Below are 23,348 nucleotides of genomic sequence, written 5' to 3'. Positions count from 1 at the left end.
CCAAAACTATTGAACTAATAATGGTGGGAGCAGTTCCAGGGGAATATTTAGTCAGATGTCAGATGGCAGGAGCCTGGAGATCAGGAAGTAGAGGCAGGGAGATTGGACAACATCTTTTGAAGTTGGTCAAATGAACAAATCCTGATGCTATTTGCATCTCTGTGGTACCTTCAACTGATCTTTGCAGGGTCTTTGCAGCCCTGGAAGTCTGTAACTGTATGAAACTGGCCTTGGAGAAGTCCTCAAGTCCATTTTGGCTCTTGTGATAATTTTCCTTCAGTGGAACAAAGGTGACTTGTCTAAGAACTGAAGTCTCTGACTTGACTGATCAAAGTTGATCACATGCATTGAAGCCACCTACTTGGCAGATGTAGTGAAAATCTACACAGATCTGGGTCCCGGACAGGATGCTGGGGCGTGGGAGGGGAAGAGAGCAGGTGCTAACTCTACAGATAGCATGCCTATCAGAGCATTTTGTTACATTTCCTATTTGTCTCAATACAATTTTATAGGAGTCACCAAAGTAATCTTATCATGGTAGAAACCAGGTTGGGATAAGGGGTAGGGTTTTCCACAGCTGGGTTTTTTTTTACGTACTTCAAATATTTTTATTAAAAAAGTATAAGGTTAAAGATAAAGGAAGTAAATTTATTTATGAGCATCCCATTTTAGGTCAGTTCCACAGCTGTTTTTATTTTGAAGGCAATCTAATAAGATTACGCAAAAGCCATTCAGAAATGCGTAATTCTACAAACCTCAGTGATTCAATTTGTTACCCAGAGTTTGGATTTTTTGATGTTATTGTTCTTTGGTTTTTACAAGTATGTAAGGATTTAACAATTATTTGGAAAAGTTGTATCTTAAGCTAAAAAAATTCCAAAAGAAAATTCTGATGAAAGTTGTTTATTTATTGCTTAACACATTTCAAAGAACTTTCGTGCACATCTTTTTTTTTATCTTCACAACAAGCTACAGGATAGGCAAAGCAGATGCACTGCCTTCTTTGGATATAAAGAAACTGAGGTCTAGAGAGGCAAAGTGACTTTCCCGAGGCCCATAGCAATTTATCAGTTGAGCAAGAACTAGAATTCAGGCCTCTTAACTGCAGCCTATTTCTCCTTTTCTGAACAGTTACATTAACATCGGCAATGATCTGAAGGATTGGAATAGTGTAACAGTCAATTTGGTTAAATCAAGCTAATATTCTTACTTTAACCTGAGTTGCAGTGTTTTGACCTGATTTCTCTCAAGATCCTACTTCTCTTGATCTTTAAGAAAGGTATTTTTCTTCAAGTATCTCTTCAGGTAATTTTATTTAATAATTATCATCAATCATCACTCTACTTTGCTTTATGCCATGTAGTCTTGGCTTGAATATCTGCCAGATTTTGTTGGGTTTAAAGATTAAAGAAGTCTTGAGAAGCAATCAGCTAGTGACACACCAGTCATAAAATCAATCCAAACTTTTGTTGACATTTCTTTCTTTCCTCATATACCAGGTTCTCACTTTACATTAGTAAGAACAAAAATGAAATATGTCTGTTGCTGGTGGATTAATTTATTACTTTCCTTGAAACTGGTGAACCCAAAAAGTTAGACAGCAATAGGAAAATACTACCATTGTCTGTTAAGGAGTCTATGACATTTTTAGGCAAGAATGAATATATGGAAGAAGAAACTTGTTTCTTCTTTACTAACAAAAGGAAAAGCCTGGAAGTGAATGATATGGGTATAATTTAAGAAAGAAAAAAAAAACCCTTTACGTAACTTTTTTTTTTTTCTGGGAGAGAAGACTACGAAGCACATTTTCCAGGAAGTGTGGGCTGCGACGATTGTGTGCTCTTAACTAATCCTGAGTAAGGTGGCTACTTTGACAGTCTTCTCATGCTGCCTCTGCCACCTTCTCAGGCAGAGGATATTTCAACTCTATTGCAGCATGATTGAAACATACAGCCAACCTACTCCCCGATCTGTGACCAGTGGACCACCTGTCAGTATGAAAATTTTTATGTATTTACTTACTGTTTTTCTTATCACCCAGATGATTGGGTCCGCACTTTTTGCTGTGTATCTTCACAGAAAATTGGACAAGGTAAGATGAGCCTATACTAACTAAATTTAGGGTTTTTATTAACTTTGGGTTGTTGATTGAGCTCTACCCAAATGATGGACAATGGTAGGGACCCAAACAGATAAATGGTTTTGTGGCATAACTTTTGTTGTCTAGTTAGTGAAATCTCCTATTCCTGTCTCCAGTCAAGAGCTTGGGCTCTGAAGTCAGACTGCCTGTGTTCAAATCTTGACTCTGCCTTCTATTAGCTCTGTAATCCTAGTCAAGTTATTTTACATTTATTACCTCAGTTTTTGCATCTGAGAAGCAGGAATGCCTAATGGTATATACTTCACTGGTTAAATGAATTTAGCCTTGTAACCAACTTAGAACACAACCTGGCACAAAGTAAGCACTATATAGGCATTAGATTATTTGCTAAAGTTTTGTTTCAAAAGTAAACTATTTTTTTTTATCATGGAGACAACTTTTTTCTTTTAAATTCCCAAGTAGAGAACATCAGCTTAATCTGAAATTTCATAGTGTTACAGATTAGCATAGATATGGATAAATCCCAGAATTTGCAGTCTTTTAGTAAAAGTGGTGTTCTCTGTATAGTTGGTCAAATGCTGATTGTAGTTGCAAGCTGCCCATCTTCCAAGATGTTTTACATTCTTTGGTTGGACTTACAGGGACAAAAAAGTAGAGTAACTTATCAGGTTGTTTTGCATTCTTAGGAAATGATAACCATTAGGATTTATTCTGTTTTGATGTGCTAGGGCATCAGTGGCTATTTTGACAAAATGTCAATCATAGATGAAAAGGAGGCATTTGATCAATTATCTGGTCATTCCTAAAAGTTTGAATGTTGGAATTGTGGGTGTACAGTGTCTGGAGACTACACTTTCTCAGGGCTATTTAAGTGTCCTCTATTGGGTTGCCAACCTAGAATTAAGGCCATGAGATTTTACATTAGAATAAAGTGGGCAGTGATGGTTGAGGCAATTCAATGGGTTACTAAAATTTTAGGTTTTCCTGCTGAGAAAAGGGGGATGGTGGCTTAGGCCTGGTTGTTTGTGTTTGTCCTGATAGGTTCTGCCAATCAAAGCCTGGGCATAAGCCTAGCCTCGACAGGAGAAATATTGACCTGGGTAGACTCAAATTTACCAGAGCATTTAAGTTTGCTCTTAATGTCTGTGAAAGCCACCAGCTACCTACATCTTGCTTTGAATCCAAAAATTTAAATTTGAAAACAGAGAATTAGTTAATTATACAAGTGAATGCTACACAATTAATTATTCTAAGACATTGGAAAATAAAATCTCATTAACTTTGGAAATGCAGAATGACTTTTTTAAAAAATTCAAATGTTTTTTGCAAATACTAAAATTAAAAAGAGAGGGATGTAATTAGAATTCAAGTTAATTGACACACATTGCAAATTCATCACAAACAATTAAATGAATTAAGCAAATTAGCTCAGCAGAGAACTGTTTTGTAGATTGTTAGTTATAATGAGCAGTCATTACTGGAGCAATGAGAAACATGACAGACAATCATAGAATGTTGCTATTATAATGCATTAAAAGTGTACACATTGTGATGAAATTTTCTTAGAATAGCTGTGATTTCCACCTAGAGTTTCAGATAATATGATATTGTAGTCACTAGAAAAAATTAAAAAATTTTGTAGATTTTTTAACTGCTAATACAAAATAGCAATAATCTAGTGTAACTTTTTATTCCCTATTTAAATCTGCAAAGCCCCCCTTCTATTGTTGGTGCTGTGGAAGTGAATGTAGAGGCAGACATCAGCAGCACCATCGTTCTCCTTCAGAATTACATTTCTCATGGCCCTGTTATTCCATAAATAGGTAGAAGATGAAAGAAATCTTCATGAAGATTTTGTGTTCATGAAAATGATACAGAGGTGCAACAAAGGAGAGAGGTCCTTATCTATATTGAACTGTGAGGAAATTAGAAGCCAGTTTGAAGACTTCGTCAAAGTAAGGAGCTGCTGTTAGTAAAAGTGTCATTGAAAAGTTTTAGTACTTCTGCCAGAATACTAAAACATGGCAATATAAATGTTTGAACAGTTGTTATTTATACATACATATGTGTATCCAACAAAAGGAAAAACGAAGCCAAAATCTTATGTTAAAAAGGAATGGAAAATTGGAAGTGTGCATGTTCATAAGAATGTTCTTGAGAAGAGCAAAAAAAAACTCTCAGGGAAAATACACATTCTCATGGGCACATTTACACACACACACGAATACATATATGCATCTGCTTCTGGAAAATTTTTGAAACACACCAAGTTTGGATTTTTGCATTTTCTTATCTTCCCATTCAAACATTGATGCCTTCTCCCTGTGGACACATGGTTTGGTTTCGATTTCCCAGGGAAGTGATAACCATTGGCCACTGCAGTGTTGGCAGGCCATAGGATAAGGTGTTACCTTTACTGGGGATCATAGAGACTTCTAAAGACTGATACATTGTACAAAGAAATGCTTCTCTTATGATGGAATTTCAGGTGCCATGAAAGTGAGATCATTTTCTTTTACTGTGAGGAGAGGTGTGGAACTTTCTCAGTAGTTCCACTCAAACCAGACACCATGTAATACCACTTGTTCATGAAACCAGTTCACTCTAAGGCCAATTAAGACCTGAGGTAGAGAGAGTTTGAAGCTTTGTAGCCCAACAGGCTAGTACCCAACACAGTCATATAATGGGTACCTAAAAGACATTTTTTTAGAAGATTTATTGAGAATGGACCTACAACATTAATTCCATTCTCATAAACAAGGGAACTAAGGGCTCTTTCTCCTGAAGTGGAACATCAAGAAGTCTTTCTACCAGTTTCCCTCTCAGAACATTGAGCTATATACCCTTGGCCTTCAGCCCACTTAAGGGTCGAGAATAGGAGGCAGCTTTGCACCAGGTGGGTGGGTATCTGGGCAAACCATGAATAATTCCTTCTCACATATAGATGATATGTGATTTAACTCGGAATTAAAAGGTTTCAGATCTTATTTCCAAGATTCTTCATGTCTTCCTATACAGTCCCCTATGTGTAATTTAATCTGATAGTGAAGACCCTAAGATCTTCTCTATTCCTGAACCACCTGTAGGAATCAGAATGCAGCTCAAATCTGTTGCTGGCTTTTAGGTTCTCTATGCTAATCTAGGTTTTAGATGAAGACTCCTAACTCTTTACTTGTAAGGCATGGAAACTACTTGAGTTTCTCTGTTTTTTTTCAGGCTTCTGGACAGTATTACAGGGTATTGGGAGGTGTTGCATATTTAAATGTAAATAAAGTCACTTTCAGAACAATGGTTAATAATCTCAATAACATATATAATGTGCTTGGCTGTGTGACCTGGGTTAAGTGGCTTCACCTCTCTATACTGTTTTCTGATATATAAAATGAGAGGGCTGAAATTATCTGTAAGGACACTACCAACTTTAACATTCCATAATGATGTGATTGGCTTTCAGTTCCCTCCAAAAGCAGTGAGAGTGGTTGTTGATTTTTACCTCTTTCTCTCATTCTTACTGAGAGTTTTAGAGTTGAACTGCCAATTCCTTATGGCTTTATTTCAGGTCAGAGATGAAAAGCTTCCCAAATCATCTGCACAGGATAGGAGTAAGGAAAACAGCTAGTTTGGCATCTTTACTTATGCTTGTATAAAAAAGTGACAGCTCCAGACTTTTAAATTATAAAAAGACAAAACTTCTCAGGCATGTCAACTAGGACTCCTTACATGTGACAAAGGAAACCTCTTGCTTCTACTGCAGTAGGGGTGGAATCCAAGTCAATGTCATCTGTACCCATGATAGTCATGAAAGTGAGACAAAAAGTCCTCCAAACACCCAGTCCTACTCCGATGACAGAACCACTGTCCAACATCCATCTCTCAGAATTTCTCATTCTAAAACAGTATTTTGGAGTTTTGTTAACCTAACAGGTCACCTACATAAAACCTTATATTGGACTTCTATATTCCTAGCTAATATTAGCAGCCTTTGTTTCTGGGTGACAGTCTGACAGGTCCAGAGCAACTTAAGGTTTGAATTTTCGGGCTCTGAATCATAGAACTTGAAAAGGTCCTAGAACTCACCAAATTCAATTACCAACCCAGAACTTCATTTTTCTCCCCCATAGTCCTTGCCAAGTTGTCCCCCCAATCTATCTTTGAATACTTCTAATAAGAAGGAACTCATTATCTCCTGAGGTAGGTAGTACAAAGCTATCACTTTGGGAGGAAAATGGGATCCAAAAATTATGTTAGGGTAAGTGGAGGCAGCATTGTGAATAGTGTAATTTCACATTAAAACTTACTACTCACTTTACCCGTTTCTGGAATAATCAGTTCTATGATTGCTTTCCCATAAATTCTGAGATGTCTTTGTTTGGGTCAAAACATTTTCTTCTCAAATTAAAGGTCAATCTGTCCACACCTGCCACAAGAGTTCCCATGGGGAAATAAATAACAAATCCAAGATTTTCTGAAAGTCAACTTGAAAAAGTCTTTAAGTTGCAGTGGGGAGTAAAGCAAGAAAAAAAGGTTATGGGGAGTGTGGCTGGGGAAAAGTTCACAAAAAGGCAAGGTTGGGTGCATAAAAAAACACTTTGCTGACTTCAGTTTTTCATCTTGGCTAAGCCCTGACACCAATGCAACCGCCTAGTTTGAAAGTATCTCAACCTTGATCATCACACTCCATTTTTTTGAAAAGACACTAAATACTCATTTGTTTACTTGTTATCTCACAAACATTTTCCTGTTGCTGCACTTTCATAGTGCCACACTTCAGCTCTAGTGGAAAGTTGAGGCTCTGAGGCCCATGTGAGTGTTTCAAGGTGCATGTTGCCCTTTAGGCTCTGTGACTTACACCCTCAAATCTGGCAACTGAGCTAAGCCTACAAGACACTCAACAATCACCACACTAATTCCTTCTAGGGGAAGAATGAAAAGGAAAGGCCCTGTAGAAAATGGATTCCAGTAATGGGAAGGAGCACCATGGCATGATTATCAGAAGATATGAAAATACTGTCTTCTCTTGTGTTCAGAGAACAGGGTGGCAGTATGAGTTAACCTTGGTCTATGAATGTGATCTCACAGTTTCAACTCTTCACTTCAGTCTCAGATTCCTTGGGTGATCTCATGATGCCAGTTAAGCCCTCCAAGGCCTTTTATTCAGCATCTTTAAAACGGCAGGCAGTAGTAGCCTTTATTATCTTCTGACCTGTGTTGATTGCAATTCCTGTTAGATTCTTTAAGTACTTTTAATCTTCCTTCATTTGCCAGTGAAAAGAAACCCCTGAAGAAGGGTTTCATTTGCTTTTGAACATCAGAAGCATTGGGAGATTACTTGTGTTTCCTATATATATACTAATTATTCTAAAAATAGGGATAGGTTTACAGTTGTGAATACATGAAACAAAGTTTTGCTTGTATTATTTATTTGTATTATGACTATAAACCTACTTCTGCCCACCCCTGTAAATACAGGTCACACAATGGCACACAACCAGCAACAAGACAATCTCCTTAGCCAATTGAAAGATATAAGAAAATTTAAAAAATGTCTGAAGGAATTTTCTGTGATTTCATTCAAAGACCAAATTTACTTTAACATTTTCTGAGAGATTTTAGATAAATTTTATTTTAATAGATACACACCATGCTTTATGCTTTATGTTTAATAATATTTTTATATACCAGTTCCCAGAATAGCATAATCCCCTCATTCAACATTATTTGTCAATACCTGTCAAAACCAGGGATGTTGGGATCATAGAAGAATAAGTATTGTAGCCTCTTGTCTAGAGGAGTGCTGGAATGGAGATAATGAAGCCCAAACTCTGCTTCCAGGTCTGCCCCTGGGCTTTCTGGGCTGTCAGGTCATCCGTCTGAACCATGGGCTCTCAATCAGTATGATAGGATTAGTGACAGAATCTGAGTCTATATGATTAGTCTTATCATAACCAGGCAGCAGAGTAAGGACTGATGCCAAATGAATGATAACTCTAAAACCCCACTGCAGAATTTCTGTCAAAATGACCTTTTATAATTATTTTTATTTCAGGATATAATGGGAAACGAAGTGAAGGAGAAAGAAAAAAACTTTCAAATGCAAAAAGGTAGGTTGCTATTTATCAATTTCTATGCATAATTAAAAACTAAAAGGAAACTTTATAAAGCCAATTATATTGAACAACCCAGTGTTGGATCAGAGAACTTTTAGCCTTAGAAATAAAACTGGAACACAGTTGGCTGGGTTCCTTTAATGCTGACAATACCAAGTATGAATAAATTCCATTATTTTCAATACATTAGTCAAAGTAACCATACAGCCTAGTTCCGCCTAAAGAGGGTAAGATGGTAAGAAAATTGTCATTTGGTAGCAGTGGCATTCACTGTTCAATAACAGTTTTTCATGGGGAACCATGGCCAGTAGAGCCTCTGGAATCAATGCATGAGTCAATATTATGACAACATTTTATTCTTTGTCCTGTTCTTGATATCAGAGCATCTCAAACATCTTGTGGTTAGAAGGGGTCATGATGGCTCTCAAATCCAACACCAGGCCCAGGGCACAAATCTCCTTCACAACATGAACATCTGGCCTCTGATTGAATATGCCCAGACACCTTCAGTGTCATAAAACAGTTTGGTTCATTATTGAATAGCTCTAATAATTACAATAAACTTATTATACTATGTAAGAGAAGTCTTTTTTCCTCTGGAGTTGAAATTTGTTCCTGTTATCTCCACTCACTGGACCCAGTTCTGCTCTATGGGGACACATGTGACAAAGTATAATTCAACTTCTACACAGTGGCTAACCAGATGTTGAAAACAACAATCATCAGAGACTTTTCTTCTCTAGGCTAAACCTCCTCAGTACCTTCCACTCTTCTTTCAATGACCCTTTCCAGACTCTGTCTTTTCTTAGTTACCTCATTTTCTGGATGACATCCTAACTTTCCCTGTTCTTCTTAGAATGTAGCATCTCAAACCAAACAATAAATCCTGGAATGATCTGAGTGGTTGAATATGGGTAAAGGTGAAATGTTGGTAGATGAGCATTTTTAGAGAGACTATTATATCACAGAGTTGGTGAAAATGATGCTATAGGTTTTGTAAATTTGGTATACATAAATATATACATACATACAGAAATGCAGATTCTGTTTTCTGAGGCAAAAAACATGCTCAGAGCTTGCTTTAACTATTGATCTAGTTGCAAAAGGTGATCTGATTTCCATGAAGGTTTTGTCTTCAGAATGACTGAAAGAGCTACTGAGTGGAACCATATTATTTGTTAATTACAGTGACATTTGAGGAAACAGTTTATGTGGAGGCTGAGGTTAATCATATAGACTGCCTAACAGTCTTTAGCAAAGTAATAAACTTAACAAAACTGGTAATTGAAGTCATACAATTTGACTCAATATTTATAGTGCACCTAACAAAGTGTCTGGCAGCAGGCTCATTACTAGAAAGAAAAAGAAACTTTCACACAGTCTTTGCACTTAGAAGATCAGCGCATCTTATTAAGAAACAAGCCTTTTACATGAGAAATAATTAGAGATAGGTACAATAGTTTGGCCAACTGCTTTACCAAATCAGACGACATAAGTGTTTTACTGGTTAATTGTGCAGACATGACCCTTGGGCCTGCTAAGGTTTCCAATGGATGGAAGTCGTTCCTAAAAGCAAGATTCAATGGAGACCATTATTTTTAGCCTGTGACAATCTAAGTAAAGTCAAGTTGAGTACTGAACAACTATAAGAAAAATATAATCAGTGGAAATAGCTAACTCAACTGTTCAGATTTTAGAAACTAACTTTTCCTACTGTGAGAGGATTTCAGACCACTTCATTCTTCTTTTTATATAACCTATTTTAGCACAGTCTCTGTTACACAGCTGAAGAACTTGACTAAATAGTTCCATGGACAATTTTGCATTACCTGTCCTGACAGTTTGCTTTTTGTTTTATTTTAGATGATCAGGATCCTCAAATTGCAGCACATGTCATAAGTGAGGCCAATAGCAAAACAACATCTGGTAAGTCCATAAGCATTTGAGCATCAGCCACCCAAAGGGAGAGGCTGGGATACTTATGCAATGCAGCCTAATGATTAGGCTTGTCTCTTCCTCTGAGGCCTACTTTACAAACCTATCCATATACCTCTCATGTGCTCTCCTTTATCTGCAAAGTGAGCTCAAATGTACAGATGAGACTTGAAAGGACAAAAGAAGGGAGAAAATAATCCTGATGTTCTCATTATGTTCTTGCTCGATGTCTGATTCTAAATGATAAATTACTGGATGGAGGGACCATTATTCTGACAACAAAGAAGAGATGGTAGTGACTACTTGACTGGGAACATACCTCATATTAATTCTTGTTCACTGTGTATAAATGTACTTCCAGAATTATTTCCTGCCATCTATCAATTCCTGTATGATTACCCCAGCCTCACTGGGGCTAACCTCAAGGAAATTAAAGGTAAAATTATTCTGCAGAGATCAGTAGGTACCAGGATGTTAGATTTTCCAGTGAAGTAACAACAGACGACATACTGAAATCTTTTCAACTTTGAATTATTTTATTTCCATATATGTTCTGCCATTGTTCTAGCCCTTAGATCTTTTCCCCCCCCCCAATTCTGTACATTCTGATAGGTGGTACTGGAGAATATGTCACATCTGATAAATGAATGGAAATGCACATGCTAGCATAAAATTCCCCATCTACATAAATGCATACCAAGAGCATAAGAGTAGTCTTTGAAAAATTCAGCACAGTGCTCTGGAATGGAGTTCTAAGAGGAGAGGAGAGGAGAGGAGAGGAGAGGAGAGGAGAGGAGAGGAGAGGAGAGGAGAGGAGAGGAGATACAGCCTCATCTCTGAGATGGGGTTTTGGCTTCTCATGGTATGGGAGTAAGATCACTGGATAGGAAGTTTTGAACACTGATGTTCAAGAACCATGATGACTACTTTCTGGGTGAACTTGGGCAAATCCCTTTACCTATGCAATAGTTTCTTGCTTCACTTCATAGAGTGACTCTGAGCATCAAATCAGCTAACTTGGAAGAAAGTTATACTGTCAAATGCTATATAAGGTGACATTACTTAGTTTTGTTCACTGTAATTTAGATGGCATAAGAGTAACAAGGACCCTTTCCCCAGAAAATACACTTATAAGAGAATATCACAACCCTCTTGGCATGTCCAGGGTGGCCATCCACATAACACCTACTCATCCAGATTGGGCAATAGCAACACAGACACCTCTTTGAAGAACAGCTTCCCATTGGTATTTGTCCTTGAGTATATTTCATGATATTCAGATTTTGCCAAAGGACTTGTTATTTTTTGACTTGTTATTGATATTAGTCCCAGTATATTTTAAAGTCTGCATGACAGTAGGTACTCAGGGGATCAGGTGGGAAGATAATAACATTCCTCACCCCACCCTGGTCCCAAACATCTTGTTCTTACTGGTTATGCTGCTACAGACTTGACCTAGATACCAAAACAATTAAGGAGGGACTTACAGAAATAAACTTAGTGGAGTAAAAGATAGGAGACCCACACTTATTTTCTCAATGAGATGGTCTAAAAGTGAAAACATCATAATAAAGCATTATTTCTGGGGTGCTCTGGAGGGCCAAGAAATGTCAGACATTTTGGGTGCCCTTCTTATTACTAAAGGATGAATCTTCACAGGTTGAATCTTGCACTCTGATAGACCTAAGACCACCAAGTGAGAATTTTTAGAAAGCTCAAAGAAGCAAATGCATCAATACTTTTACTTTTCTCCAAACCCCACCCCAGCAATCTAGCTCTCTGTGAGAGCTGAGATTTGAAATTGGGTGCACACACTACTTTGAACCCACTTGACATCTCAGCCGAGAAAATGGCATACTTTTGGTGGGTACTCCAGTTTAGCCACAAGAATACAAGTACTTTCAAGTTGGTGGCGCCCACCACAAAGGGAGATCAAAACACACAGTGAAATGACAGGGTTATTTTCATACTTCCTTGCCTAATTTTAGGCCTTGCTGTGGGAGGCCGGTTGGGTTTTCAACAGCTTGATCAGGTAGGAAGAGATGGGGTCTCCTTTTCTCTGTGCTGAGGCTGAGCTAGGTGGACTGGCAACTCTTTAACTTTGTAAAATTTAAGGAAAGGAAGAAGTCAATGTTAATCTTAGCAAGGATTTTGCTTGAATATTTTGGCATCCATAATTTATGCTGTAGAATTTTGAAACCATTCACACTTTAAGTTCAAGAGCAAATTAGCTTTAAGGACTCTAAAGGAAGAAGGAAATTCACTGTGCTCTCTTACTTTATTTGATCTTCATAAGTCTTTAAAATGCACTATGATATTAGCCCAGTGTTGCAGATGAAAAACTGAAACTCAGAGAGATTGACTTGTCCAAGCTTGAATAAAGTTGAATTGGAACCCAGCAGCATCTGACTGTAAAGCCTGTGCTAGTTTGTCAGCCAAGTTCCTTCATAGACTTAAGGTTAGAAAGGTCCTTAAAAGTCTCTGACACCCAAAACTTCCATTCATGTATGAAGCTAATGTCAATATTAAACAGTATTTTGATAGAATATGGAACATGTTATGCTTCACCTCACCACAAACTTTTCTCCTCTCCCTTACAGTTCTACACTGGGCCCAAAAAGGATACTATACCATGAGCAACAACTTGGTAACCCTTGAAAATGGGAAACAGCTGGCCGTTAAAAGACGAGGACTCTATTATATCTATGCCCAAGTCACCTTCTGTTCCAATCGGGAATCTTCGAATCAAGCTCCATTTATGGCCAGCCTCTGCCTGAGGTCCATGAGTGGATCTGAGAGAATCTTGCTTAGAGCTGCAAATACCCACAGTTCTTCCAAACCTTGTGGGCAACAATCCATTCACTTAGGAGGAGTGTTTGAATTGCAACCAGGTGCTTCAGTGTTTGTCAACGTGACTGATCCAAGCCAAGTTAGCCATGGGACTGGCTTCACATCTTTTGGCTTACTCAGACTCTGAACAGTGTAACCTTGCAGGCTGTCGCTGAGCTGATGCTGGCAGTCTTCAAAACAACAAAGCAGTTAAGACCACCTCTGTTGAACTGCCTATTTATAATCCTAGGATCCTCCTCAGGGAGAACTATTTATTATATACTCCAAGGCATGTAAGGCTGCAATAAGTGAATTATGGGGCAGGTGAAACCCAAAGATACCCCATTCCATAAGAGCTTATAGCCTGAAGCAGCAACATTACTGATGCAGGCATCCAGAGATTTCTGTGAAAAGATAAGTTCATTATGCACAGATTGCATTTTGAATAAACAGCAGATTATTAGCCAAGTTTAGGTTTTTTTATTTTTATTTTTTTCTTTGCCTGCAGTGTCTTTCAGTGGATAATGTATTTGACTCATCAGGGAAGATGCAGAAGGGAAACAAGGAGCCTCAGTTCATATTTGGTTATATGGTTGATTCTGGGTCCCTGTGCCACTGATGAAGGGGACAGGCTCTAGGAAGTCCAATGCACTGGAGAACAGAAAAACCCTATCACCCACCAACCACCCTAACACTCATTCATTCTCTCTCTCTCTCTCTCTCTCTCACACACACACACACACACACAAACACACACACTCACTCACACACACACATTGTCAGGCTGTTGGTAATCACTTGTTATTGCAATCCTGTCCCTATCTCCACCACTGTAGATGGGAGGAGGAGCAGAGAGAGCTGAACCTGACACACCTCCTTAAGAAATGACTGTATTTAAAGAAAATCTATTGTATCAACCTACAGTCTCTATTGTTTCCAGAGTAAACTTGTCATTATCTTGTTATTTATTTTTTGAATAATAAAGATCCCTTAACATTATTGTTGTTATTTAGCACCGAAAACCCTAGTCCTGGTTCAGGGAAGTGAGTCATTTGGAGAGTATTTTATCAACCTTTGTGATGTGTTCATGATGTGTTCATATATTAGATAAACTTGGTTATCAAATTTGTTGTAATACAAAATATCTTGGTAACACATACTCCCTGGAAGTTTGTCATAGCCTTTGACTTATGACATGGAAGCTTATTCAGTGAAAAACAATCTTGGTCTTTATTTCCAGCTTGCTCTGGATGGGTTTCAGGGATTGAAGAGAGACTTTTTTTTTTTAATTTATTAATCACTGCTACGTGGAGCTGGAAGGAAGGCTTTAAATGAGAAGGAAATGCTTATCTGTTTAATAGCTATCTAAGTGGTTCCCCCTTAGGCAAGAGAAAAATGGAGTGTGGACAGCCTGAGGGTAAGTAGCAGAACCACAGTCTTTCACTGAAACCAACGGAGCTATTTTGTGTCACCTCCAATTGAGGGATTTTAACATAAGTAAGCCAGCATAGATTTTTGTCTTTACAGGTAGAGTGCATTGCTAAGACAAACACCGCATATTCAAGCAGAAAAATACTACTTTAGGAAAACAAAAGGAGAGTGAGGAGAGGTGGAGTAAGCTCTTGGCCTCTGACACTGCTCTTCAGTCCTGCGGACAGCACAGTCCTACATGGTTGAGTGACTTTGAAGATCTTGGAGCATGACTTTCTAACACAAGGCTGAAATCAGGCCAATCAAACTTGTGCGGCTACATACTTTTTCCATCAAGAAAAATTTGGTATGGGCGGGGATGACATTTGTTGACTGAGGGATCCACTTAGGAATATGTTCACAGTGGGGATGGGCAAGAGGCATTACCTCTTTAATAGGAAGGGAATCCAGGGTTCATAGGAAGGATTTATAGGAAGGGAATCCAGGTCCATCCTGAATAAATCCTTTATAGTCTTTATATACTTACATTTTCTAACAGCGCGTGGGGAGTGAGTGGGAACAAAATTTCCTACGCTGAAACTTTTCCATGTGGGTGGGGCACCTCACCAGGAGTGAGAGGCAGCTGGCCAGATATCCTGGTCGGCAAGCGCAGATAGTGGGCGAGACATTCCCCCGGAAGTGGGCTCCCATGTTCCTGGACAGAGGGGCAGAGTCAGAAGTCTTCGTGTGGACCAAAGTCCTGCCTGATTATACTAGTTGCTCTGGCTGATTGAGCCTTACCCAGAGCCCTGTGATGAGTGGGAATAGAGTGGGGATTTGTAGCTCTTTGAGCCTCTTACTCTCCAGGCAGAGGCAGCAGCAACCACATAGCTGCATCATCAGGCTACTAATTCAGGAAGGAAAGACTAGGAGAGAGGCTCCGGGAATACGGACTCTCTCATTGGTGGAGCCTACAAATGCAAATGAGCCTCGACTGCTAATGAGACTGAAGCCCAATACATGAAATCACCATAGAGACTTATCAACTGCAAACCTCTACCTAAGTGTGCCACAGGGGCAGAAGCAGGGTACAGAGTCACCGACCAGGAAGAGGGAGAGAAAAGAAAAAGCAAGAAGATAACCTCTCAAAATCAAGAATAATCCACAGACTTTATAACTTATCTCATTTTAGTATATTTGTTAGTTTGTTTCTCTTATCTTCATTCTTGATTTTTTTTTCTCCTCTTCCAATTTGGTCATTTAATTCTCTTCCAGTCTTACTCTCACCTCTCCTTGAACCACACCACCCATAAGTGTTACATCTCCCATTATCTTTACTTTCTTGTTCCTTTCTCTCTATGAGGGTTGCACTCCAAAACCCTTAACTCTCACTCTCTCTCCTTTTATTCTTTTTTTTCTTTTTGTGTTTTCCTCTTTCTTTTTTCTTTATTCTCCCTCTATATTAGTTTCTTCTTTTCTCCTTTACTTTTCCTCTCATTCAATACTCAATCATGAACAAATTACTTTATCTGGGACTCAAATTTTTCTTTGTGGCAGTTTTGGGTTTTTTTTTACTTCACTTTTTTAACTCACTAGTAGTGCTCCCAACCCTGGCTCTCCATTTTATCTAGTTCTTGCTCCACTAAATACAATAGTAATTTTTAAATTTTTTCCCCTTTTTCCTGTTTCCCTCTTATTCCTCTCATCATATCTCTTAGTCAACCATCACCTAAAAGCAAATAATTTTATTTTTGACTCAAAATTTTTTCCTTTTTTGCATTTTGTGGGTCCATACCCCTGTTTTGCCACTTTATCATTTCTCCCAAACTCAGGCCCTCCATTATAGGTAGTTTTTGTTCTATTTAGCACAATATAATTCACAGTTCACGACAAGATTTTCTCAAGAAGAAGGGGAGAGGAGAGGAGAGGAAAAAAAGGGGGGAAAATAATATTTTTATTTTTTTAACTTTTTATTCTTTATTAATTCTCATTAATGCAATCAACAAAACCAGCCTCAGATGCCATTAAGAAAAAAATTGAATATCATGGATAAAAAAGACAGAGAGGTAGCACAGATAGATGAGGAAAAATCTATGGAGAAAAATTTAATATATTGGAAACCTTGGAGCTAAATGACAGAGAATTTAAAATAGGAATATACTCAGAGATATACAAGAAAACACAGAAAGGCAATTTAGGGATCTCAGAAAACAACTCAATGAACACAAAGAATATATTACCAAGGAAATTGAAACTATAAAAATAAACCAAACAAAGATGAAAAACTCAATTCACGAGCTGAAAAACGAGGTAACAAGCTTAGATAATAGAACAGGCCAGACAGAAGATAGGATTAGTGAAATAGAAGACAAGCAACTTGAGACACAACAGAGAGAAGAAGAAAGACTCAAAAATTTAAAAAAAATGAGAAAGCCCTACAGGAATTGTCTGACTCCATCAAAAAAAAATAACATAAGAATAATAAGTATATCAGAGGGAGAAGAGACAGAAAATGGAATGGAGAACATATTCAAACAAATAATAGATGAGAACTTCCCAAGCCTGTGGAAAGAACTAAAGCCTCAAATTCAAGAAGCAAACAGAAATCCGAGTTTTCTTAACCCCAACAAACCTATTCAAAGGCACATCATAATGAAATTGGCACAAACCAATGACAAAGAAAAAATTCTCAAGGCAGCCAGGGAAAAGAAGAATACAACATATAAAGGAAGGCCCATTAGACTATCATTAGATTACTCAAGAGAAATTCTACAAGCTGGAACAGAGTGGACCACAATATTTAAAGTCCTAAAAGAGAGGAACTTTCAGCCACAAATACTATACCCATCAAAACTATTCTTCAGGAGATGACGTCAGAGTAATGGCGGGGTAGGAAGCGATATCGATAAATCTCCCCCAAAACTCAACAAGATCTTCAACCAGAAACAGAAAAACCTATACTTGGAGCTGCCAGATGCTTCGCAATACACCCAAAGGTATGATTGAGTGAAAAATTGGCTAAATATATAACCGAACCCCGAAGGAAATAGGGAGTAAGAAATGCTCCGCCTTCCTCACTAACCTAAACAGGGCGGCTTTCTCTGGTAACTGTGAATATAGAAACTGAGGCAGGCAAAGGGGGTGAATAGATCCAGGCCGCCGTGGCACAAACGGCCGAACCAGGCTGTGGCACGGAGATCCAAGCTGAGGAAAATCTGATCCTGTGGCAACCTGGGGAATACAAGCTAACACTCGCACCAAACCCAAACAAAGAAAGACAAGCGGAGCGGCCATTTTACCCGGTCTCCTGGTCGGTGCGCAGTTAGTGGGCGAGAATTTCTTCCTAGGCCCTGAGAGTGGGTGCCCGTGTTGCCCCACGGAGAGGCAGGGTCAGAGGCCTTTCTGTGGGCCAAGGGCAGAGTCTCTGGGCAGCCCCAGCGCCCTGGGAAAGCCACGCATGGGAGGGAGTGAGAACTAATTCCAATGGTGGTGATTATCCGTGCTGGAGGGTGTTTAACTCAGTGGGAAACGCGGCCGGCCTCATATCCTGGTTTGCGCGCGCAGATAAGGAGTGAGCGATTCCTCCGAGTGCTTCGGCAGTGCGCGCCCTTGTTATTGCACAGAGGGGCAGAGTCAGGGGCCTTTGTGTGGGCCAAAGCGGAATCTCGAGCCGCCCCAGCGCCTTGCAAAAGCCGCGCACGGGGACAGAGCGAGACTCAATTCCAACGCTGCAACTTTTCCCTGCAGTTGGGGGTTTCACTTAGAGCGTGAGACTGCTGGCCGGATATCCTGGTCGCAGACAGTGAGTGAGAATTTCCTCCAAGTGCCCCGGAAGTGGGCGCCCGCTTGTGTTACCGGACAGAGTGGCAGAGCCAGAGGTCTTTGAGTGGGCGGAAAGCCCGCCTGATTATGCTAGCAGCTCTGACTGACTGAGCCTTACCCAGAGCCCTGTGCTGAGTGGAAATAGAGTGGGGAGTTGCCAGCTCTTTGAAACTCTTACTATCCAGGCAGAGGCAGCAGCAACCCCATAGCTGGATTATCAGGCTACTAATTGAGGAAGGAAAGAGTAGGAGAAAGGCTCCAGGAACACGGACTCTCTCACTGTCGGAGCCTATGAATGCTAATGAGCCTTGACTCCCAACGAGACTAAAGCACAATACATGACATTGCCATAGAGACTTATCAACTGCAAACCTCTACCTGAACAAGCCAAAGGGGCAGAACCCAGGGTACAGAGTCACCGACCAGGAAGAGGGAGAGAAAAGAAAAAGCAAGAAGATAACCTCTCAAAATCAAGAATAATCTGCAGACTTTATAACCTATCCCATTTTATTATATTTCTTCGTTTGTTTCTCTTATCTTCATTCTTGATACTTTTTTTTCCTCCTACAATTTGGTCGATTAACTCTCTACCGGTCTTACTCTCTCCTCTCCTTGAACTACACCACCCATAAGTGTTACATCTCCCATTATCATTTCTCTTCTCTTCCTTTCTCTCTATGAGGGTTGCACTCCAAAACCCTTAACTCTCTCTCTCTCTCTCTCTCTCTCTCCTATTTTATCTTCTTTTAGTGGTTCCCTCTTTTTTTCTCTCTCTCTCTTTTTCTTTTCTCCCTCTATATTAGTTTCTTCCTTTCTCCTTTACATCTCCTCTCATTCAAACATCAATAACAAACAAATTATCTTATCTGGGACTCAAACCTATGTTTGTGGCATTTTGGGGGGTTTTTACTTCACCTTTTTAACTCACTAGCAGTGCTCCCATCCCTGGCTCTCCATATTATCTAGTTCTTGTTCCACTAAATACAATAGTAAGTTTTTAATTTGTCCCCCCATTTTTCCATTTTCCTCTTATTCCTCTCATCATAACTCTTAGACAACCAACACCTAAAAGCAAATCATTTTATTCTTGACCCAAATTTTTTCCTTATTTGCTTTTTGTGGGTCCATACGCTCTTTTTTTTTCTTTTTTCTTTTTTTTTTCCTTTTTTTTTTCTTTTTTTTTTTGCCCCTTTATTACTTTTTCCCAATTCAGGCCCTCCATCACAGGCATTGTTTGTTATAATTCACAGTCCACCACAAGATTTTCTCAAGAAAGAGGGGAGAGGAGAGGAGAGGAAAAAAGGAGGGGGGGAATAATTTCCTTTTTTTTTAAAATTTTTATTTTATTTTATTTTTCTTTATTTCATTATTTTTTTTTAAAAAAAACAACTCTTTTCAATTTTTTATTTTTTTATTTATTTTTCTAACTTTTTATTCTTTATTAAATCTAATTAATACTATCAACAAAGCCAACCTCAGATGCCAATAAGGAAGAGAAAATCAAATATCATGGATACAGAAGAAAGAGAGGTAACACAGCTAGATGAGGAAAAATCTATGGAGAAAAAATTTAATATATTGGAAACCTTGGAGCTAAATGACAGAGAATTCAAGATAGAAATCCTAAAAATACTCAGAGATATACAAGAAAACACAGAAAGGCAATTTAGGAAGATCAGAAAACAACTCAATGAACACAAAGAATATATGTCCAAGGAAATTGAAACTATAAAAACAAATCAAACAGAGATGAAAAACTCAATTCACGAGCTGAAAAACGAAATAACAAGCTTAGCTAAAAGAACAGATCAGATAGAAGAGAGGATTAGTGAAATAGAAGACAAGCAACTTGAGGCACAACAAAGAGAAGAAGAAAGAGACTCAAAAATTAAAAAAAATGAGATAGCCCTACAAGAATTATCTGACTCCAACAAAAAGAATAACATAAGAATAATAGGTATATCAGAGGGAGAAGAGAGAGAAAATGGAATGGAGAACATACTCAAACAAATAATAGATGAGAACTTCCCAAGCCTGTGGAAAGAACTAAAGCCTCAAGTTGAAGAAGCAAACAGAACTCCGAGTTTTCTTAACCCCAACAAACCTACTCCAAGGCATATCATAATGAAATTGACACAAACCAACAGCAAAGAAAAAATTCTCAAGGCAGCAGGGAAAAGATGAATACAACATATAAAGGAAGGCCCATTAGATTATCATCAGATTTCTCAGCAGAAACTTTACAAGCTAGAAGAGAGTGGACCCCAATATTTAAAGTCCTGAAAGAGAGGAACTTTCAGCCACAAATACTATACCCATCAAAGCTATCCTTCAAATACGAAGGAAAAATAAAAACATTCAGAGATACAGAAAAGATGAGGGAATTTATCATCAGAAAACCCCCACTTTAGGAATTACTAAAGGGGGTTCTCCAATCAGATACAAAGAACAAAAAAAAAAACAGAGCCACAAGTAAAAGCTCCAAGAAGAACACAATAAAACCAAATTTAAACTGTGACAACAACAAAAAGAAAGAGGGGGAGAAGATGGAGATTAACAGTAGCAAAGGACGATGGAGTGCAAAAGTACTCACAAAATAGTTTACTACAATGAACAGGGTAGGGACCCTTTTCATTACTCAAAGGTAACCACCATTGAAAAAACCACCACAGAAGCACATGAGATAAAAAAGATAGCAACAGAGGAAAGATGTATGGAATACAACCAAATAAAAACAAAAGAGAAAAACGAAAGAGAATGATCAAACAAAACACAAAACTAACAGAAACCAAGATATAAAATGGCAATAGGGAACTCACAAGTATCAATAATTACACTAAATGTAAACGGATTAAACTCACCAATAAAAAGGCACAGAGTAGCAGAATGGATTAAAAAAGAAAATACAACTATATGCTGCCTACAGGAAACTCATCTAAGTAACAAGGATAAAAACAAATTCAAAGTGAAAGGCTGGAAAACAATACTCCAAGCAAATAACATCCAAAAAAAACAGGTGTAGCAATACTCATATCGGATAATGCTGACTACAAGACAGGAAAAGTACTCAGGGACAAAAATGGCCATTTCATAATGGCTAAGGGGACACTGAATCAAGAAGACATAACAATCTTAATATATATGCACCAAACCAAGGAGCACCAAAATATATAAGACAGCTACTTATTGACCTTAAAACAAAAACTGACAAAAACACAATCATACTTGGAGACCTCAATACACCGCTGACGGCTCTAGATTGGTCATCCAAACAGAGAATCAACAAAGACATAGTGGCCTTAAACAAAACACTAGAGCACCTGGATATGATAGACATCTACAGGACATTTCATCCCAAAGTGACTGAGTACACATTTTACTCCAGTGTCATGGATCATTCTCAAGAATTGACCATATGTTGGGCCACAAAAACAACATCAGCAAATTCAGAAAAATTGAAGTTGTACCAAGCATATTTTCTGATCATAAAGCCTTGAAACTAGAATTCAACTGCAAAAAAGAGGAAAAAAATCCCACAAAATGTGGAAACTAAACAACATACTTTTAAAAAAGGAATGGGTCAAAGAAGAAATAAGTGCAGAGATCAAAAGATATATACAGACTAATGAAAATGACAATACGACATATCAGAATCTATGGGATGCAGCAAAAGCAGTGATAAGAGGGACGTTCATATCACTTCAGGCATATATGAACAAACAAGAGAGAGCCCAAGTGAACCACTTAACTTCCCACCTTAAGGAACTAGAAAAAGAAGAACAAAGACAACCCAAAACCAGCCGAAGAAAGGAGATAATAAAAATCAGAGCAGAAATAAATGAATTAGAGAACAGAAAAACTATAGAAAAAATTAATAGAACAAGGAGCTGGTTCTTTGAAAAGATCAATAAAATTGACAAACCCTTGGCAAGACTTACCAAGGAAAAAAGAGAAAGAACTCATATAAACAAAATCCAAAATGAAAGAGGAGAAATCACCATGGACACCGTAGATATACAAAGAATTATTGTAGAATACTATGAAAAACTTTATGCCACTAAATTCAACTACCTAGAAGAAATGGATAAATTCCTAGAACAATACAACCTTCCTAGACTGAGTCAAGAAGAAGCAGAAAGCCTAAACAGACCTATCAGTAGAGAAGAAATAGAAAAAACCATTAAAAGCCTCCCCAAAAATAAAAGTCCAGGCCCTGACGGCTATACCAGCGAATTTTATCAAACATTCAAAGAAGACTTGGTTCCTATTCTACTCAAAGTCTTCCAAAAAATTGAAGAAGAAGCAATACTACCAAACACATTTTATGAGGCCAACATAACCCTCATACCAAAACCAGGCAAGGATGGCACAAAAAAAGAAAACTACAGACCAATATCTCTAATGAATACAGATGCTAAAATACTAAACAAAATACTAGCAAATCGAATACAACAACATATTAAAAAAATAATACATCATGATCAAGTGGGATTCATCCCAGAATCTCAAGGATGGTTCAACATACGTATAACGGTTAACGTAATACACCATATCAACAAAACAAAGAACAAAAACCACATGATCTTATCAATAGATGCAGAAAAGGCTTTCGATAAAATACAACACAATTTTATGTTTAAGACTCTCAACAAAATGGGTATAGAAGGAAAATATCTCAACATGATAAAGGCCATATATGATAAACCATCAGCTAACATCATGTTAAATGGCACTAAACTGAAGGCTTTCTCCCTTAAATCTGGAACAAGACAGGGTTGTCCACTCTCTCCACTCTTATTTAATGTGGTACTAGAGGTTCTCGCCACAGCAATCAGACAAGACAAAGAAATAAAAGGCATCCATATTGGAAAAGAAGAAGTAAAGGTATCACTTTTTGCAGATGATATGATCCTATACATCGAAAACCCCAAAGAATCCACAAAAAGACTACTAGAAACAATAAGCCAATACAGTAAGGTCTCAGGATACAAAATTAACATTCAGAAGTCAATAGCCTTTCTTTATGCCAACAATGAAACAACTGAGAAGGAACTCAAAAGAATAATCCCCTTCACGATTGCAACAAAAAAAATAAAATACTTAGGAATAAACATAACAAAGAATGTAAAGGACTTATATAATGA

At 38.1% G+C, this 23,348-nt stretch overlaps 1 protein-coding gene across 1 annotated transcript; it reads left to right on the top strand.

The window, feature by feature from the left end:
- The first annotated feature begins 1,932 nt into the window (after positions 1–1,932).
- CD40LG (CD40 ligand) lies at positions 1,933–13,954 on the top strand. The gene is made up of 5 exons (XM_066249499.1): positions 1,933–2,092; positions 3,925–4,056; positions 8,148–8,202; positions 10,072–10,134; positions 12,744–13,954. Exons 1-5 carry the CDS (start codon positions 1,937–1,939, stop codon positions 13,118–13,120), a joined length of 783 nt encoding a protein of 260 aa, XP_066105596.1. The 5' UTR covers positions 1,933–1,936; the 3' UTR covers positions 13,121–13,954.
- Positions 13,955–23,348: the final 9,394 nt, after the last annotated feature.

The sequence above is a fragment of the Saccopteryx bilineata genome, chromosome X (assembly GCF_036850765.1).
Source record: "Saccopteryx bilineata isolate mSacBil1 chromosome X, mSacBil1_pri_phased_curated, whole genome shotgun sequence".
NCBI lineage: Eukaryota > Metazoa > Chordata > Mammalia > Chiroptera > Emballonuridae > Saccopteryx > Saccopteryx bilineata.
This window is presented reverse-complemented; position numbering and strand designations above follow the sequence as displayed.